General features: G+C 45.2%; 1 protein-coding gene across 1 annotated transcript in view; it reads right to left on the bottom strand.

The window, feature by feature from the left end:
* The window catches only part of LOC117466410 (complement factor H-related protein 1-like), a 30,974-nt gene extending 15,707 nt beyond the window's left edge, over window positions 1-15,267 (bottom strand). The window contains exons 1-4 of the mRNA XM_034109617.2: window positions 15,158-15,267; window positions 14,882-15,073; window positions 10,600-10,779; window positions 10,319-10,507 (exon numbers count right to left, since the gene is read on the bottom strand). Of these exons, the coding sequence (XP_033965508.1) occupies window positions 10,319-10,507; window positions 10,600-10,779; window positions 14,882-15,073; window positions 15,158-15,215 (619 nt within the window). The 5' untranslated portion in view covers window positions 15,216-15,267. The remainder of the gene's footprint in view (window positions 1-10,318; window positions 10,508-10,599; window positions 10,780-14,881; window positions 15,074-15,157) is intronic.
* Between the last annotated feature and the right edge of the window lie 5,994 nt (window positions 15,268-21,261).

Below are 21,261 nucleotides of genomic sequence, written 5' to 3'. Positions count from 1 at the left end.
GGGGGGTCACGCAAAGTTTGAGGGAAAGGGGCATTTTCTTATTTTTAAAGTTACATTTTTTTAAAAAAAAATTTTATTAATAACTGCATATCTATCAATCTATATGTCCTTTGATGCCAACCTTTTAATATTTTTTACTTATTCATATATATATATTTTTTAAATCACACGACCGCCCTTCAAGCCAATCAGAATCGAGCTGCCGCGACTGAGAGTGAAACTGAGTATCTGCTCAGCTTTTGGAGCAAGTGAGAGCTAGTGGATATTTCGCTCTGCAGCTGGATGAGAGCACGGATGTAGCAAATATTGATGTTTATATATATGAATATAAATATGTTTATTGTTAATATTACTGTTGAATATTATATATAATACTATTAAGGCATAAGTAGCTTTCAAAAATGTTAAAAATATAGGTTAATTGTTCATAGTACTGTTCAAAATTATATAATATTATGAAGACAGAAATCACTTTAAAAATGCTTTAAAAATATGTTTACTGTTTAATATTGTGTTAAGAATGTTTATAACAGAAGACACAATGAATGTAATGAATGACAAACAGAAGATAAATAAAAAAAATGTTTAGAAGAATAACTGATTATTAATTATTAATACAAATATATATTAAGAAAATGTATTAAAGGTGGGGTAGGTAAGTTTGAGAAACCGGCTCGAGATACACTTGTTGTTATATTCCATGGAATGCTCTTAACATCCCGATAGCAATGAATATCTGAAGTGCTTTGACAAAAAATACATAAAAAAACGTCATCTGTGGAAGCCGTGGCGCTGTAAAAAGCACAACCAATCATCTGAGCCGGCCCGGCTAAAATAACTGGATGACCTACCCAGCGCCATATAGACTGAGAGTTACGTCATCTCCGTTCACTCCAATGGACCACTTTTTTACAGCAATGGCGGATCGTGGAGCCTCTCAATCGTTCCCCGGAAGTTAGCACCAAGGCTAGCAGAGCTGTCGAGTTTCAGCATAATAGACCGTTCGTGACGGACTTTTAAAGGTAAGAAGAAGTTTAAAGATTTATATTGCGGCTATTATCAGTACATCTGATTCAAATGAACATGTGTATTAAAGATGTCAGTGGATTATCCCTAAATTAGTAGATTTAGGGAACGTTTACAGATAACAGATTAAGCTAGGATACCGAAGCAAGTTAGCAACACACGTTGAACAGCCTTTTAATTGTAAATTCCGTTCTCTTAATGTCATTTCGTCCAACATGTTGAATTAGAGAAGAGGGGCTTCTAAACGGGATTGTATGCGGGGGTGGAGGGAGTTAAATATTAGATAAATATAACTTTGGTGCGTGTAAGAGTGAGTGTTTTTAGCAGAGCCAGATTGTGTCCTTGTGATTCTGTTGATTATTACCTGTCTGTATAATGTTGCAGCTCAGCTGATTTTGGATTGATGGCAAAGGGAGAGGGACTTAAGTGAGAGTGAAAATACAAGGTAGACCCTCCAGAAAAACGCGATTCTGCGATCGCAGAATTTACCGCATAATCAGCAAAATGGCGCAGATCTTTAAAAGGCCGCATAATCCCCGCATTTTTCCACACAAAGTTGAGGAAAAAAAAGTTAACTCGTCTTGACGTGAAGTGATGATGATGACGCGACGTCATCAGCTCGCGCATCACAGAAGGTAAACAACACCATAGAGTGAACGTGTGGAACTCACACGAGAGAGAAAACACCAAGATGAAAAAATCTAATCCATCTCATTTACCGACGAACATTTCTGCTAAAGACCGGGCAAAGCAGTAGCCTACAAGATTGAAGCTGGTCAGATAACGAACGAGTAAATGAAAACAGAATGAGGCGGAGAAGTGTGTGTGTGTGTGTGTGTGTGTGTGTGTGTGTGTGTGTGTGTGTGTGTGTGTGTGTGTGTGTGTGTGTGTGTGTGTGTGTGTGTGTGTGTGTGTGTGTGTGTGTGTGTGTGTGTGTGTGTGTGTGTGTGTGTGTGTGTGTGTGAGAGAGAGAGTGTGATTAAAATAGCCCAATTGCTTTTACAATAAATAAACATTGAATGTGTTTAATTGAATAGTAAAGGGGTTTAACGTTAGTGGCAGGTTGTGTGTGAGAGAGAATAAATAAGACATCCCATCCGCATGTTTGATCGCATAATCAAGGATTTTTTGCTCGTGACTACCATACAAGTTTGAAAGAATTCACAGCTATAAATAAACAGCAACAGGCTCTTTAACCACTGTTAGCCTAACATGTAAACTAGTTGTTCACACTAATATTATCACTTAATATTAGCATATTTTATTTTTTAAAACATATTGATGTAAATACATACACATATCGATTTGTTGTATAAATATTGCAAATCAAAACCTTTATTCACTAATAATTACCAAAAATCGTAGTTCTATCTCCTGTTATCAATGCATTCACATTGCCCGCCATGAACTTCCGGGGAACGATCCTCGTCTACATGAACCACGTGACGATAACCGTTTTTGGACTTCCGTTGTCGTAACTCTTCTATCTATATGGCGCTGGGCCTACCTGCCTGTCAGCCTTCCATCTCGTGCACAGACTTATCTCGTGCCCTCATTGGTCATGTGTGCGTTCGTGTGTGTTGGAGGAGGGGCTCTGTGAGGAAGTGGCAGATTGTTTCCGGTTGTGTATTTTCAAATTCTAGCGCACTCGAGCTGGTTTCTCCAAAATCACCTACCCCACCTTTAAGCTGTATGATTAATTTGTCATATTCTCCATCATAATGTACTCATTTAAAAAAAAAAATAATTGCAACAGGGGGGTCCCCACCAGACGATAATGCTATATGGGGATCCTTGGCATGGCAAAGTTTGGGAACCCCTGTAGCTTGTAGTTTATGAGGTGTGATTTGTGCCAAAGACTGAACTAACTGAGCAGCCAATCGTGTCGATCGTGCCTACCATGCCGTGAACAATGCCGCGAGAGAAGTAAAGTGACACTCTCGTCGCCACGCCACCCCTCTCGTCTGAGAAGCCACGTGACGTCTGCGTCTGAAGTTACTTTACTTTGGTAGTTATCACCAAACAACCCAGTAATGTTACAGCTACGTAGCTGCTGTTCAAGCGAGACTCTATTTCAATATAGTTTTGGTATTAAAATAATGTTACACCTCTTGTATGCCCTGAACGCCGAAACAACCACAGACAAGAATATATATTTGTAATTATCAAAATGATAACAAAGGCTGAAAAACCAGGAGAAGCCTGTCTTCCCTTGGTCTCCAGGAGAAAACGCCACTGCATCACCAAGTTTTCATATACTGCTGAGAAAGGCTGTACAAAGACCTGAAACGATGTGCTGCAATGTCTGTGTATTTGTGAAGAATGCCAAGTAAAAGAAGAAAGTAATAACTCGTCTTGATACATTACTTTATTTCGTTATTTTCCCCCTTCATTTGAGAAACACTATGATTTATTATTTCTGTGTTACACACACACCATTACTGAATTAATTCTAAAACCAAGAATAACATACACAAATAAGGAGCCCTGGCTCAAGGACGGACAAAACAAGGACACCACACTTGATTATTTCCAATTACAGTATATTTATTTAAAGAGAGAAACTACATTTTGATATCAGTTTAATCAGTAATGTGTGTAGTGTCAGTCTATGGTGTAGTGTATGGGTGTGTTATGTGTCAGTATATCAAGCAAAGAGAGAGAGAGGGCGAGAGAGAACACCTTGCGTTTTATGCAATAAAAAAGACGAATTCACATTAAAATTCCAAAGACACAGACCACATACAGCAACTGCAACAAGTTAATCTGTAGTACACATAGACCAGGGGTGTCCAAACAAGCCCGGGGGGCCAATTGCCCAGCAATAACTTATTTACATAACATGCTTGAAATAGACCCATATTTCCCCTTAATATAATCACCCTATGGCTTCTGTTTTAACACTAGAACCGCCAACGGGTACTTTTTACCAGCAGCTTTTTCTTGATTGTATGTAACTTTTTTTCAACAAAATATTCAAGTCTCCCAGTCTGTGACTTTTCCTGAAAGTGTGTTATATAGCACCCTCTGTTGTTAAAAATGGTCGATATGAAGTCGGATTGAAAAAAATGCCAAAGAAATTGCCATTTAAACCCATCAGTGCCAGCGGGTAATATTTACCTTATAGAAAATGCAGTAATTTTCGCGATATTGATCTCACTTGTAAACATGACGTGTTGCTATAGCAACGCCTGATGTTTACTGCGGTTCCTTATATATATATATATATATATATATATAGAGAGAGAGAGAGAGAGAGAGAGAGAGAGAGATAGTTATAGATAGATAGATAGTTATAGATAGATAGATAGACACTTTGCACATAACTCACAATAGCGATCTTGTATACTTCATGTTATCTGCACAAACAAGATATCATATGAAAGCTGAGAGTCCACAGATTATGTTGGTATAAATGTCATCACTGTGCGATCAAAGCTCACTGTTAACCCTGTGTTCTAGTATGATACACAGACCTGCTAGACCAGGGGTGTCAAACTCAAGGCCCGGGGGCCAAATTCGGCCCGCCACTTCATTTTAGCGTGCAAAGAATATAAATGAGGTTAAATTGTTAACATAGTTTCAGGAGCATGGCCACGCCTACAACTCTGCCTCAAACCACGGCCACCCCTATTTATATCCGGCAAAACTTCCGGCCAATGCTTGTCTGCATCCTCTCAAGGATCGACAGGCAGACCGTGATTCACGCCGCGCGTCGTCACGGTTCAAACAAACTAAAACGCTACCACGAGAACATTTGACTCACCATGAATCCCGAACTGCTGATCATCTCACCGGAGTCAGATGAAGATCTCTTCGACATCGGCTATCCGCCATCCTCGGGTCAGCAGTCGGATCTAAGCCAAGCATCCGAACGGAGCCGCGTGCGCTCGGAAATCGGTGTCCCACACACCAGCCGCCACCGCTCCCACTCAAGCTCCCCCAACGAGATACCTCCAACTCCAGACAGGTCCCAGGCTTCGTCTACTCTGCCAGCGAGGGCAAACAACCGGGGCCACAACAGGCACAGCCAGCTCCAATCTCCCCACCAACGGCAGCCTGCCTCATTCGCAGCCCCCAGCCACTCGCAGCGGCGCACTCGACACGCCTCTCGGACGGAGCCGCGCTCCGAAACGGAGCCCGAACTACGGAGCCCGAACTACGGAGCCCGAGGTGGACAGTCACTCAACTCCAACGTTTCCTGAGAGAAAATGGCATCCACTTGCACATACATCCCTTCATCCCCCCATCCCTTCTTTTTCTCTACCTTCAGCGGCCCACAGCAACCTAGCTCCTGCTTACCTTCCTCCTTCAGCGGCTAACCCCGTAGCAACAGCGCCTCACCCAGTAACCCAAGGGGCCATGCTACACGCTAACCCGTTATCCGACTCTTACCCAGTACCTTCTTTCCCAACTGGTCTATCCTTTCCCCCTCCCCCTCCCCCCAACCCTACCCCATCCCTTCCCCAACACATCACCAGTGCATTCAAGATCTTGCCTATTCACCCAGATTTCTGGCGTTTCTTCGGAGTGTACTGGATGGGAGCCTATTACTTCTCAGTACGCCTCACATTCGGCTGCAGAAGCAGTCCCAAAATCTTTGATTCCCTTTCAGAAGCTCTGTGCTGGATCTTGACAAATAACCACAGACTCCCCTACGTGCTCCATCTCCTTGACGACTTTCTCATCGTCACTCCACCATCCTCACCCCCCCCCCCCGCCACGGGCTGAGCACACTCATACAAACATTTTCAGACCTTGGCATCCCTCTGTCTGAAGAGAAAACCTCAGGGCCTAAAACCTCCATCGAGTTTCAAGGCATCACCCTGGACTCGATGTCTTTCCAGGCTTCTCTGCCCTCAGAGAAAGTACAGCGCATCACTCTCCTCCTGTCAAATTACTTACAGGCAGACAGATGCACGAAGCGACAGCTGCTAGCCCTCCTCGGCCACCTAAATTACGCCATCCGCATAATACCTCAAGCAAAACCCTTCTTGTCCAACCTGCTGAACAGAGCGGTGTCAGTCCCCTCCATCCACGATCGACTAGTTCTCGACGACGCATTCAAAATGGAAATGCACCTTTGGCAGGACTTCCTGTCCTCGTGGAACGGCATCTCTTTCTTTTATGACGATTTCATTACCAAACCCGAGGATATCCAACTCTTCACTGACGCAGCCCCCTCCATAGGCTTCGGCGGCTACTACGCAGGGAGATGGTTCTCATCCACCTGGCCCCCGGAGTTCACAGCTCTCAATTCACAGACGCTTTCTCCTTCATCCGCACTTCACGAACTATATCCCATCATCATAGCCGCCATTCTCTGGGGGCACGAATGGTCTAGGAAAGCCATACTCATCCACACCGATAACAGCACAGTCGTAGAGATCCTTAACAAAGGCCGATCTCGCTCCCTAGCCATCATGCAGTTCCTCCGCAGACTCACCTTAATCTCTGCCCAACACCAGGACACCCTCAAAGCAGCACACATCCCAGGTCATGAGAACGGCATCGCTGACTCTCTGTCTCGTTTCCAATTTCAGAAATTCAGAAACTTGGCCCCAGAGGCGGATCTCCATCCCATACCAGTCCCACCGTTTTCAGCCACCACATTCAACTAAACCCACAACTGGAACTACTCTCAGACGCTTCACGGGAAGCCATCCTCAACAGCCTCGCCCCAAGCACCTTGTCAGCTGCTGGAATTGCTTTAAGGCATATCACGGAGAATACCAGCTACCATTCCCCACTCTGGATGTTATATCCGTCTGCAATTTTATCACTCACGCTCACTCCATCCGTAAGTGCCGGACATCCACTATTCAGACATACTTGGCCAGAATTTACTTTGTCATTAAAATAGCCAGTGGCCAACCATGTCCTTCCACGTCCCATAGCCACGTCACAATGCTCATCAAAGGCTTACGTAAGCAGGAACCCTCCCTCACAGCCAAACGACTGCCACTCACTTCCGACCTTCTCAGCCTCTGCATCCGTTCCCTACGCTCAGGATACTTATCACCAATGGTCGACCTTACCCTAGAATGCATGTTCCTGCTAGTATTCTTCGGCTTCCTGCGATGCTCCGAATTCGCACCCACTTCATCTGCCTACAACCCTCACCACCACCCCAGCCTATCCGACATATCCCTGTACACAAACGACTCCCTCATATTCACGCTCAGAAGGAGTAAAACAGATCAGCTCGGAATTTCTTTCCCCATCCACATCTTCCGCCTGAACTCGTATCTCAGCCCATATGAGCCACTAACCAAATACCTCAGCGCAAGGTACGCTGCAAATGCAATGCCACATCCACTCTTTCTCACCGAAACAGGGAAAATGGCCACACGTTTCTGGTTCCAGAAACACTTCCACAACGTCTTATTTCGTTGATACGCTCTGAACACTATTCGAGCCATTCCTTCCGCATCGGTGCAGCGTCCACAGCAGCGAGACTAGGCATTTCCGACCAAACCATCCAGGTCCTGGGCCGCTGGTCATCCCTAGCTTACCACACTTACATCCGCAACAACCTCAGCGATCTCAGACGGGCACACGCTCAACTCAGTTCCATTTAATCCGACTCTTTTGGGGGCCCGTAATCAGCCCACGCAGATCATGCCGGAGACGGAACCCCTACTCTGAGTCTCCCACTGCACGGACCACAGCTCGTCCTCCCAGACCATCCCTTCACCCCCTCACATAATTTACATGTTACCTCAATAAACTTACAAACATCACATTGTTGTGGCGTGGTACCTGCTAGTGAACAAGTTTATTATAATGTCACCGTGCCGCTAACGTTGCCCATAAATAATTTTTTATTTGGACCTTACTACAGTTGCCGACAGGTCCAAAACATCTCCATCCGAAACGATGCAATTATATCATATAATCATACATTGCATTGCACCTATGCACTCAAATGTAAGGACAGATGTATGGAAATTGAGATACAACTAATGGCGCATTTCCATTGCAGGGCCTCGCTCGGCTTAGTACGGTATAGTTAAGTCTGGGTAGGCCTGGCTCACTTTATGATGCGTTTCCATTATAGTTTAGTAGCTGGGGCAGTAACTATAGTAACGCAGTGTAGGCGGAGCCGTGACGTCATCTTCAATGCGAACCATAACCAAAACATCAGCCGTTAACTGTTAGCACTCAAGCTCACAGCTCCTCATATCTGTTCAGAAACTAGACAAAAGTTAAATAAGTTCAAACCACAGACATGTCCCACAATGCATCTCATTTTGTGACATGCGCAATGAAGAGACTTACAATTATTTCCCCTAGACTTCTGCTTTCAGACGTAGTTAATTATGAAGTTATTACCCTATCCGATAATAATCCAATGCAGAGGAAATTGTGTAAAACAATACATTATTTTATATTTATTATGTATATAGTCTTAAAGTTAACACCGGCGGTTTGAGTGCAACCATAATTCTAATGTGGCCTGCGATGAAATTGAGTTTGACACCCCTGTGCTAGACCCAACTCTTATGAATCCCCACCGGACAAAACGACTGTAGGAGCGGAATCATTCTACCAATATAATACTAGGATAATGCTATATAATGCTGACGGAGGCGAGACGGAGGCGAGATCCACACGTACGTTATTCACGCGCAAAGCATAAGATATCACTTTCTAAGCTACGCCGCCGCCACGTGAACGCGTACTTTGAGCGCACCTATGATACGTCGCCGTGACGTCTAACATCGTCGTGATGTCGCCAGTATTCTACGTCAACCCAATCAAAATTGATGGAGGCGTTGGCACATGTTGACACATTAGTTCTCCGCTCAGTTAGCTTAGTTGTCCGGTCTTTGGCACAAATCACACCTCATAGCAGTTCTAGATGTAGTTTTTTTTTCACCGTTAGCAACAAAAACGTCATCATCTTATTTTCTGCAATATTCCTAAATCCAATGGAAAAATTCCCATTGTTTTTGTTGAGGGCGCCCTTGCGATGTTACTTGCTTACAACAATACTTCATAACTGCACCCATCCATCTGGATCCTCTACCCTGAGTTCTGGATTAAGTCGTGGACTTCGGGTCGTGGCTGAACCTGTCTCTGCGGTCCTGCCTTGGGTCTCGTCATGCTGCTTCCCTGATGGCTTCCTCAGGACTGTAGCTGACATCCTCGTGGATTCATCTTTTCATTACAGACACATGCATTTCCTAACATTCGGTCTACATGCTGTCAAATGTATTATCTCTTCCATTTACACACGGCATCTATTGCACGTCTGTCCGTCCTGGGAGAGGGATCCCTCCTCTGCTGCTCTCCCTGAGGTTTCTCCCATGTTCCCTTTAAACTGTGGGGTTTCTCTGGAAGTGTTTCCTTGTACGATGTGAGGGTCTAAGGACAGAGGGTCTAAGGACAGAGGGTGTCGTTTTTCTCATACTGATATTTTGAACAATCTGTGCTGTTGTATTTGCTGTAAAGTGTCTCTACTGTAGGCTATTTTTATTATATGTACAGCACTTTGGCTGCACCAAAAATCGTTTATAAATGTGCTATATAAATAAAACTTGATTTGATTTGATTTAAAAAGACAGGTGCTTAAAATGAGCATTTTCAGAGAATTTCTAAGAACAAGAATGTGTTTTTTGAACATTAAAGTTCTTAATCATGGGCTAGTAAAATCCCAAAACACAATTGAGAATGTGCATGATAAGTCCCCTTTAAATCATGTTACCAGGTAAAAGGTTTTTTAAGTGTTTCTCAAACGTTTTCATAACCAATACAAAAACACTCGCGGACCACCTAACTCCAAAAATATCCAAAAACACATCGTTTTTCTAGAACATATTACAAATCGCCTGCAAATGGTACAAACAATTGGAAACTTGTGTGATGAAGGAAACTTAAGCTCACTCCATTGTGGAGATATTTCCGCGAGAGTGCAGAAAACTTTTATTTATTTATGTATTTCAAATGTGAAATGTTACCAATATACTCACGGACCACTAGGGGGCGCTCACGGACCACCAGTGGTCCGCGGACCACACTTTGAGAAGCACTGGTCTAAGGATAGAGGGTGTCGTTTTTCTCATACTGATATTCTGAACAATCTGTGCTGTTGTATTTGCTGTAAAGTGTCTCTACTGTAGGCTATTTTTATTATATGTACAGCACTTTGGCTCGACCAAAAATCGTTTATAAATGCTATATAAATAAAACTTGATTTGATGCAATGTCAATTTAAAGCTAAAAGTGAATGTATCAGTACTCCACCCTGTCTCCTTTAATGACAGCATATTGCACTGCTTTCACTTACTGCACGTTGGGCCTTCAGTCCATTGTCCTGACATGCAAAAGATTGTTTCGGTGTTTACTACCTCTGCAGCATATCCATCTTCACACTTATACTGCAGTTCTGAGTTTTCAGCAGACATCTCCTGGTATCCCTTACCAATGATGACTGCATGGGGTATTTTAGGGGGATCACCACATGATTCGTTACTCCCTGAAAATGAGGTTATTGTGTAAAGTGGATTTAAGATTTAGACACTGATTTGATTCTGGTAACTGATTTAAAAAAAACGTAGACAGACTTACTTTCACAGATTGGCACAGAGGACCATGTTCCGTTTATACACTGCGCTGTGGCGTCATGGTGTTTGTGTTCATATCCTTTGTCACATCTTACCCTGATTTTGTCTGTATCCTCATACCAACCATCTGTGCTTGCATCGTAGTTTCCATTTGGGATTGTCAGTGGCACACAGGCTTTTTCATCTGATGAAAAAACGAACAAACATTAAGTGAAAATGTTCAAATATTAGTTTTGTTCTTTTCTAATATATATGGTAGTTCCTGATTAGAAAAGCAAAAATAATTTGGACCCCTGATCTCTGGTTTAAACTTGCGAACAGCTCAATTTTGCCCATTTCACACAACCTAGTCTCACGGCATTTCGTGTTATAGTCACGAAATGTAATCTATTGATTCGTGTTGACCGCGATTTCCCCCTTTTTTTCATGTCACATAGAGCAATTTTAAAAGCAATGTATTTCTATTGGTAGTGTGTTTCGTTCCTGCACCACGTCTTTTTTTCCGGTCGGGTCTTGGAAGACCGGAAGCTGTGTGGTTCATAAAAACATGTTCTTACTCAATATAAAACCACGATTATTGTTTTTATATTCAATTCTATAATGTAGAACTTTTTTTGCCGTCCGTGAGGAGAATAAATGGGGCTCAGGATACTGAAATATGTATTTTTTAAATATTTGTTTCCTTCTAATTTGTTATTCTTTTCTAAATAACACACTGTTATTTCCTCAACAATACACAATTATCCTTGTTTTTATTTATTTGTTTAATTCTATAATCTCGGGCTTTTTTGCCGTCCGTCAGGAACTGCATTTCAAAATAAAGTCATTATCAGCCTTATCTATCAACATAATTGGGTTTCCAGGCAACAGCTTGGGGTGAACACAGTATTTCCGGTCTCAAAGTTTTCATAGTAATCTGCAGTACTCATCAACTAAAAACATCAGTTTATCCTTGTTAATTACACAACATTGATTGGTTTAAATTGTGTACAATGCTTTTGTGTTTTTAACCTTCAATTCGGAGAAACAAATAGTTTTTTCGGAGTTTCGGATGGCCGAAGACACTACACTAACCATAATCCTCAGCTATCGTTTGGGACTACAACATCCGCTTTGCTTGACAACTCCCGTGATTAGTCTTCAAGCTCTGTGATTGGATGTTGGAGTGGCAGTGCAGACTCCAACGGAACTACACATGCTGGCTATTGTGTTTGGCAACATGTTCTCTATCTGGCACGTCTCTACTTAGAATTGTAGTTTTAAAAGACGTTTTCGTATTTCCCATAATTAGAAGTTGCCAGTATTAAACTGTGTACATCCCTGGAGGTTTAGGGGATAGGAAACACATTGGTGTTATCAAATTTAAAACATAAATTTAATAAATGGGTGAAAATTGCTTGTGTCTATAATGGGCAGCGTTAATATACCCACATGACAGCTCAGGTCAGAAGAGCTTTATTTAACAGCTGGTCTTATGTCTGTGACCCCTCCTGTGGTTAATTGATAAGCCTTGAAACATGCACTTGTCAAGGTTCGGAGGCAAATTTAGAAAATATGGCAGTAGCCATCGATCATCTTAAAATAAGATAAGATATACTTTATTGATCCGAAGTAATACACAGCAGCATGTAAAACATGAAATGTATTGTTACTTTGTAATTCTACTCCACTAATTCAGAGGTTAACCTGGTATTTTTACTCCACTACATTTATTTTAGTTACTTTAGAGATTCTGATTCATGATGTGAAATATTAACAATCCTTAAATCAGACTTTAGTTACACCTGAGTCAAATTCAGGTAAGGTGATTGTCAAGTGCCAACAATCAGGAGAGATATTTGATAGTTGGTGCTTGAGAAGACTAAACATGTATCTGCAGATCTCTATAAAGTATATTCATTACTCGTTATTCTCTACTAATAGTTAATAAAAACTGTATATAATTGCTATTTTGCACATCCCTTTCAAGATTTTCAAAGGTTTATTGACATATCAATACGGTGTAGTTATGCCATGAATTAAAAACTTGGGTCGCAGGTTCCTCAACAGTGCATTACAAGACACCTATCAATATTTAAGAAGAATAGGGAGGGATGAAACCCTCTTGAATGGTCACACATGCAGAGCACACAGCACACACAGTGAAATGTGGCCTCTGCATTTAACCCATCCTAGTACCAGGAGTCTAGTACTAGGAGCAGTGGGCAGCTATTGTACAGCGCCCAGGGAGCAATGGGAGTGAGGGGGGAAGGGGGATGTCGGGTGCCTTGCTCAAGGGCACCACGGCAGGGCAGGAGGTGAACTGGGACCTCTCCAAGTAGCAGTCCACACTCCATATATGTGTGTACCTCCACAATTAAACTGTCATATTCTGCACATTTCTTATTCTATCTACATACATAAGAGTATAATTAATGTGTATAATATCAGTTAAAATAAGTGCTTCAACATAGTTAACATTGCAGGAAAGCAATATATTAGACGTTAAGTACTTTGTCAGGCTTAATATGTATCTGTAGATAGATACCCCCAAAGCTTTTTTCTTATTCAAAAGAAGACCTTAACCTAAAGTATTCTTTAATGCTTAAATAAAGGTTAATTCGTTTTTCTGTTTTGCACATCCTCATATTAATATCTTTGTACATCCGGCACTAAACTGTTCTATTGTAGAGATCACTTACAGTATCTTCTTGACTTTTTATATTGTATATTTCTATCATTGACCTTCTACTTTCCCCCTATGAAAGTATGTACTCTTTATATATTTTTCATCAAATATAACATATTCAACAAAAAAAATGCAATAACGTGATTTAACCACTAGGCCAGGGGCATCAAACTAAATGTCATCGCGGGCCACATTCGCATTATGGTTGCACTCAAAGGGCCGGTTGTAACTTTAAGACTATATAAAAATAGGGGGAGTTTCTCTCCCACTCACTAATGACACCCCACCCTCCTGAAACACCTCCATTTGACTTCTTTGATTACTTCAGTAACATATAGACATCACTATGTAACATTTGCCCTTCTATTGGATAGCACTCCAACACATTGTACATGATAGGCTAAGGGGCGACACATCACTAATACCCCTTTCCAACCAAACCAGTTCCAGTTCTAGCTCCGTGCTAGTGCTCTTCTGGTTCTGAACCGGTTCTTCTTTTTAGCCCCAGTTGTGCCCCCAGAGCCCGATTGGTTCCGCATTAAAGCATGGAGACATGTCACAGTCAGGGGCGCCGTAAGGGGGTGAAAAGTTAGGACGATTCTAAGGGCCCGTGCACTCACAGAAATGAATCATGGTAGAGTTTATTTTTAAGCATTTAAATCTATTTGATTTTATTAAAGGGTGGTGGTGGCGAAGTCGATAGGGACTTGGCTTGGCAACTGGAAGGTCACCAGTTCAAGTCCCAGCAAGACCAAGTATTACCGAGGTGTCCCTGAGCAAGGCACCGTTCCCTACACTTCTCCCCGGGCGCCGTTCAAAATGGCAGCCCAGTGCTCCTAACACTAGGATGGGTCAAATGCAGAGAAACAATTTCCCCACGAGGGATTAATAAAAGTCCATCTTATCTTATTTAAATACTCATATTTTTTAAATGTATTGAAATTAATTATAATCTGTATAATTCCTGTCAATTCTAAAATGTATAGAATGTAATTACTCAGAGGTTAAACAATAGCAGGATCTGACAGGGGCCCAAACAATTTTAAAACATTAAGGCAAGGCAAGGCAAGTTTATTTATATAGCACCTTTCAACACAAGGCAATTCAAAGTGGTTTACAAAAAATGAAAGAGATTAAGAAAATGAAAAGAAAAGATAATAAAATAAACATTAAAAGAAGAAATACATGGATAAAAGTTACAGTGCAGAAAAATATGTTTAAGTAACCAATGTGATATCTTTTCATGGGGCCCACAATCCCTGGCGGCGGCGGTAGCGCCCCTGGTCACAGTAGAGGCACAGAATACAAATATGAACCTGAAAATGTGCGTAATATGTCCTCCTTGTATGATACAAAACATGTGGTCACTCCTTTGTGAGCATATTATTATTAGTTATTTTTTAAAGTTAGACACCGGCCCCTTGGAAAATCTCGCATCTAACTACGCAGCAACATAAAAACATTTTATTCTGATTATATATTCTGTATTTCATTGAATCCATCCACCTACTTCTTCTTGTATGTATAAGAGTTCAATTAATACATGTATTCCTTTCCAGCAGACGAATAATTTCAGGACCACTTTGACTAAAACTCAAGATATTAACCAAACTCTTACCTATGCATTGTGGTGTAGGAGACCATTTGTCATTTTGACATATGCTTGTCGCCCACCAGCCCTCCACTGCTGGTTTACGTCCGTTATCACAGGCGTAAGCGAGCGTTGTTTCATTACGGTAAACTGAGTGTTCAAGGACGAAATAACCTCCAGTCAGAATGGGAGCAGCACAGGACTGAACTGCACTTGGTGCTGAAATAAAACATCAGACAAAGGTACATATCAAAGGACAAAGAATTAGGGGTGCATCGAAGTGGCAGAATCACATTTTCTTACCATTCAGCACTTGTGGAATCCAAACCAGGAGAACAAATCCAAGATATCTCCCACACATGGTGTCAGCAATGAAATCACAGAGACAAAACAGAGTGAAGTCTTTCAGTCCAGTTAATAATTGTTTAGGGCATTCCCCCAAAGAGAAGTGAAGAAATAGTAAACACTCCGCTGAGTTACCGTCACAGTACAGCATACATGCCAACCTTTCCAAATCCAAAAGAGGTTTGCATGCAGCAAATGTGCAAGCCCAAATTAGATAATCAGAAGAAATGGAACCCCAGTAATTACATGTATAAACCATGTATTTAACATATATTGCATCATTTAAAGCATTTTTCAGAAAAAGTTGTAGTTTGGTAAACAGTGACATCAACGACATGTCTGTAAAATGCCCGAAAAGTAAAAGAATGGGAGATAAATATCCCACAGTCTCCACATTTTATTATATTTGTAATGTGTTTCTGGTCCTCTTTCAGTTGAGACAGTGTAGATGAAGGATGTGTCAGGATGTAGAACTCTTGTGTGAACATTGGATAAAGCCAGGTTCATATTCTTGTTTCATGTTGTTGACATTAGTCAAAGGTTTGCACAGAGCGAAATATCTTTGTGTTGTTGCGCCATAAATAATGTAGTTGACATCTTCGTAGATGTATCTTCTTATTACAGACACATGCATTTCCTTACATTTGGAATTCCTATGCTGTAAAATGTATTATCTCTTCGATTTACACACGGCATCTATTGCACGTCTGTCCGTCCTGGGAGAGGGATCCTTCCTCATTTGCTCTCCCCGAGGTTTCTCCCATTTTTCCCCTCTAAACTGTGGGTTTTCTCCGGAAGTTTTTCTTACGATGTGAAGAAACACACTCCTCAATGTCAGTTTCGGTAGATTAATGACAAGGATGACGACACCCTGAAACAGAGCAATGCAGCAAGATAAGCTGACAATCCATCCTACATCCATGCATGTCATGACCAATACAAATATATACAACGACACAGAGTATAGACACACCAAACAATAGTGGAAACAATCTTACATGAATGAGTGGATGAACGTCTCAACTCGAGGCAGAGTGAATGAACAATGTTTGAACTAAAATGGCCGCTCGGCACTACCGGGTCAGAGCACGGCATAGCCGGCGATAAACTCTTCATCCCCCCCAGACCGGAAAGCTATGGGCCGGAATAGATTAATGGTCTAAATCCCGTATCCAGCTGCCGGGCTCGTAACGTGCAGGCTGCTTCCTCACGCGGCCCGGCCGAGTAGGCTGGGGCAGCGGCGACTGCGGCACCGGGAGCGGTGCGCCCAGGAAGGCACCCGTAGGAACGGTGAGGACAGAGGACGCCTCACCAGCAGGCGCCGGTGGGGAAGCGCCCATAGCCGAGTTGCGGGGTCCAACAGCCGGCCACTGAGTAATCCCCTGGGGCGTCGCCCAGCCCGGGTGGATAGGTGGGGGCTGATGGCCCAGGGCAGCGGGCGGCGGCGACGGCGCAGCGGACTGCTCACGGGCGCAGGGTGTGGGCGGCGTGTAGGCACTGAGGAACCGCCGGTTGCGCAATGTTAGACGTCCCGAACCGCCAACTCTGACCTGATACTGGTCGTGGCCCGGCGACTACAACCACGATCCCTGACCAGTCCCATTCATGGGGGCACGGGCCTTGCTGGTTCTGGAGGAATACCCTTTTGTCGAGTGCCAATGGGCGGAGCGGTCTTGAGTGAGTCCCCAGAGACTCGGTGGTACGGGACATACGGGTCCGAAGGGCGTCCTCCTTCGCCGTCCATGCCTCGCGCCATAGCAGGCGGATATGCGGGTTCGAGAACTCCTCGAGGCGGTTCACGAAGGAGAGCGAGCCACGAAGGAGAGCGAGCCACGAAGGAGAGAGAGCCACGAAGGGGGTGGCCGAAGATGATCTGCGCTGGTGAGAGGTTGCAGTCGGGGTCAGGCGTGTTTCGCAACTGCACCATAGCACGAAGGAAGCGGTCCGGATCAAGGCTGCCCGACGGGCCGGTGTTGGACATCAGGAGGCGCTTAGCAGTCTTAACCGCAACTTTCGCCCTCCCATTCGACTGCGGAAAGCGAACGGAAGACACACTGTGTTTGACGTGCCATAAGCGGAGGAAGTCCTCAGTGTGGCTCACCTTGAATTCCGGACCACCGTCGCTCGAGAGCTCCTCCGGTACGCCGAAGGTGGCGAAGAACGAACGGAGGTGTTGGACCAGGCCAGCTGAGCCCGCCAGGGCAGTACCCGCCGTAGAGCTCAAGACATCTACCCAGCCCGAGAGCCGGTCCCAATCAACTAGGTAGTGGCGGCCCCCATAGTCGAAGAAGTCAGCAAACACCGCCTCGAATGGCATGGACGGGGGTGAGGACCGCCGGGGGGGGTGTAGCCGCCTGTGACGGAGCATTGCGGTTGCAGTCTGCACAGCCGTCCCTGGTGGCCTGAATGTCCCCGGACATGCTGCCCCATCGCTGAGGTCCCCTGGTGAGCGGCATGGAGATGCCGAAGGACTCTCCCACGGAGGGGTGGGGGGATCACGACATGGTCCCGATAGAGCAGGATGCCATCCTGTGCGTAGACGGACTCACAGACCGATGACAGACTCGCCAGGGCAGGTTCGTTAACGTCAATCCCACCCTCCTGCTCGATGAGTTGGAGGAGGTGGCCGAGGCATCCGTCAGCCACTGTCTCCCATGAGGAGGGGCCAAGAGACGGCTCCGAGCTCCCGTGTGTCGTCGCGGATGGAGGCCATGAGTGCTGACTCCACGGCGTCAGGCCCGCTCGGCAGCCCAAATGAGAGGCCGTTCGCTGAGCCCGAGGGGGAAGGATGCCTCGACGTGGCATCAGCGGCATAGTTGCTCTTGCCAGGCAGATGCACAATGTCAAAGCGCCATGGGAGGGTGCGCTGCTTGAGTCTAAACAGATGCGAGTTTGTTATCTCATCCAGCGTACGGTCGCCAAAGATCTTCACCAACGGCTTATGGTCGGTGACCACGACGAGGTTGTCGGACCGCTGCGTGAAGTACCGTGTCTGTTCCAGGCCACAGCTAGGGCCTCTCCCTCGACGGCCGCATAGCGCAGCTCCACAGGGGACAGGAAACGCGAACCCGCGAGGGTGATCCTCCATCCTCCTGGACAGCAGTCCGGTATGCCCGAGGCACAGTGACAATGTTGCTGGAGCAGGAAGTAGCCAATGCCACGCATGGACAGTGTTGTGCTAGTTACTGAAAACCAGTAACTAGTTACCATTACTAGTTACTTCATTTCAAAAGTAACTCAGTTACTTTACTGATTACTTACACCAGAAAGTAATGCGTTACTGTGAAAAGTAACGTTTTAGTTACTTAAAAAAAGGGCTCCCATTATATTAATGCCCTTAGCCTTCATTTCAGTACTGTTATTGCATTGGAGAATAATACAATCTGTTGATCAACTTGACATGCATTATATGCAATCTGGATAGCATCGATATTAGCTGGCTTTACATTTTTGTATATTCTTTCTCCAGGTAGTTGGAAAAAGTTTTCCGTCCCATATGCCGTGTGCCGCCCGGACATGCTATCATGCTAACTAGCTCCCTGAAAGCGGGTGACTCCACTGTAGCAATAGCCTGCATGTGTTCTACAACATACCGTGCAATGGCTTTATCGACCTGTCCCTGGCTAGCAGTCCCTCGGTTAAAATCCAGCCGCTGTTGCTTAGGTGCAGGTGGAGTGGCGTCGGCTGAGTCTCTGTGGTCTTAGCTACTAGCTTCGTCCCAGCATGTTGTTTCTGCAGATGTTTTAAGAGATTTGAATGACTGGTTTGGGCAGTAGATAGGCTCTTTGACCCGCCGGGACACAACTTACATTTAACTAAAACGTTCTTTTCTTTGTGCTCGACAAAAGTGAAATAGTGAGAATATCTCCAGGTGGAGAAACTAGACTTGAGCTCCGCCGCCGCCATGATAGTCTTGTTAGTAAACAACACAAACACGCCCACAGCCCATCTCCACATGTGACACAGGAAGTATTTAAGTACATTTACTCAAGTACTGTACTTAAGTACAGTTCTCATCTCTGTTCACCTGGCTGTTGACTATATAAAAAAACTAACGGAGTAACGCACCATGTAGTAACGGTAACTGAGTTACTGAATTTAAAAAGTAATGCGTTAGAGTACTAGTTACTGCCAAAAATAACGGCGTTACAGTAACGCGTTACTTGTAACGCGTTAGTCCCAACACTGCGCATGGACCAGTCAGGGTGGAGGCAGGTACGCTTCTGCATGTCGTAGATCTCCAAGCCCTCGCGGATGGCCTCCATTATGGCTTGCATGGACGTCTGGAAGGCCTCCTCCAGAACGGGGGACCATAGGAACACACAGCGTGGGCTGAGGAACGGCTTAAATGGAGCCATCGTGTCACGCAACTGGGCGTAGTTAGCCACCTGGTTGACAAGGCCGAACCAACTCCTGATGTCCGTCGTGGAGTCTGGGGTGGGGAAGTCCCGGATGGCGTCCAAGTATTTCGGGAGCGGTTCTATGGTAGATTCCGACACCCTGAAGCCAGCGAAATCGACGCACCTCTCCGCGAACTGAAGCTTGTCCGGGTTCAACACGATGCCCGACCGGCCGGCACGCATCAGGGAATCGATGGTGCTCCACCAGTGTTGCTCCAGGTCGGTGTCTTAGTGGATGGTGTCATCCACACAACGTTCCTTGCGTTCATATTCCGAGAGGACGGCGTCAAACCGACGGTTGTAGCCATCCCCTGATGACAGGAAACCCTGTGGTGCCCTGGTGTACCGCCAACGGCCGAAGGGTGTGATGAAGGTAGTGAGGTGGCGATCCGACTCACGCAGGGGGACACTGTGGTAGCCGTTTCAGGCGTCCGTGACGGTCTTCCAGGTGCCCTTCGGGATGCGGAGTGCAAGGTGGAACGGGGACTCAGTGGCGAAGGTCTCACGTTGGCAGAACTTGTTGAGGGGGAGAGGTCCCCGGTCCTGCGGGGGGAACCGTCGTGCTTCCGAGTGACTACCATACGATGGCACCATGCCACTGGCTCGCCGTATGGCACGCGTTCAATGACCCCAAGGGCTTCGTCCCGCAGGAGGTCATCGTGGACCCTCCGCTGCCAGTGTAGAGGCACTGTAGCTGCGGTGTGGCATGCCTTAGGCGTAGCTGTGGGGTCCACGTGCATCTCGATAGGTGGCCCCTCCATGCATGGTAGTGCCCGATGGGGGCAAGTATTGAATGTCGACGAGGCATATCTCCCGAGTAGCCAACCTTTCATCCGGTTGTTGTTCTCTGGCGTACAAGGGAACGGCAGTGCTGCGGGGCGCGCCGGGGGGACCGTGCGCTGAAGACATGAGCACTGGGCGTCCCGGGGGTCACCTGGCCCCAGGCAGCCGCCGTTGGCTGACCTCGTCGCATTGACGGACAAGGGCTGGTCTGGCGTGTCAGCCGTGTCAGGGCTACGCCTGTCCTTGGGCCCCCCTGCAACATCGTCCGACGGGAAGTTCACGGGCAAGAGGCCGAGGTTGAGCAACGACTCGTAGGAGAGGTACATGGCCCAGACTGAGCTGCTCACGTATACCATGGAACGGCAGGATGTAACACGCCCCCCGCTGCAGGTCGTCGAGAGCCTAGCGAAGAACGCTCCCTCGATGGCTATAGGGGAGCGGTTGGCGGCCGACAGGCTGAGGCTGACGAGTCGCAGGTCGTCCCGCGAGAAACCGCAGGCCAGGAACTCCTCCAGAGACCAAAGGTCCGACTGCGCGCCAGTGTCCGCGACGGCGTATATCCGAGTCGGCCGAGCCCCGGTTGCTGGTGCCATCCCTCAGCCCGACTGGCATGTCCATCGAGATGGTGATCAATGCTCGGGGGTGGTCAAGGATAGAGGGTGTCGTTTTTTCTCATACTAATATTCTGAACAATCTGTGCTATTGTATTAGCTGTAAAGTGTCTCTACTGTAGGCTATTTTTATTATACACTGAACAAAGATATAAACGCAACACTTTTGTTTTTGCTCCCATTGTTCATGAGATGAACTCAAAGATCCAAAACATTTTCTATATACACAAAATAACCATTTCTCTCAAATATTGTTCACAAATCTGAA

This window comes from Pseudochaenichthys georgianus, chromosome 21 (assembly GCF_902827115.2).
Source record: "Pseudochaenichthys georgianus chromosome 21, fPseGeo1.2, whole genome shotgun sequence".
Taxonomy (NCBI): Eukaryota; Metazoa; Chordata; class Actinopteri; order Perciformes; family Channichthyidae; genus Pseudochaenichthys; species Pseudochaenichthys georgianus.
This window is presented reverse-complemented; position numbering and strand designations above follow the sequence as displayed.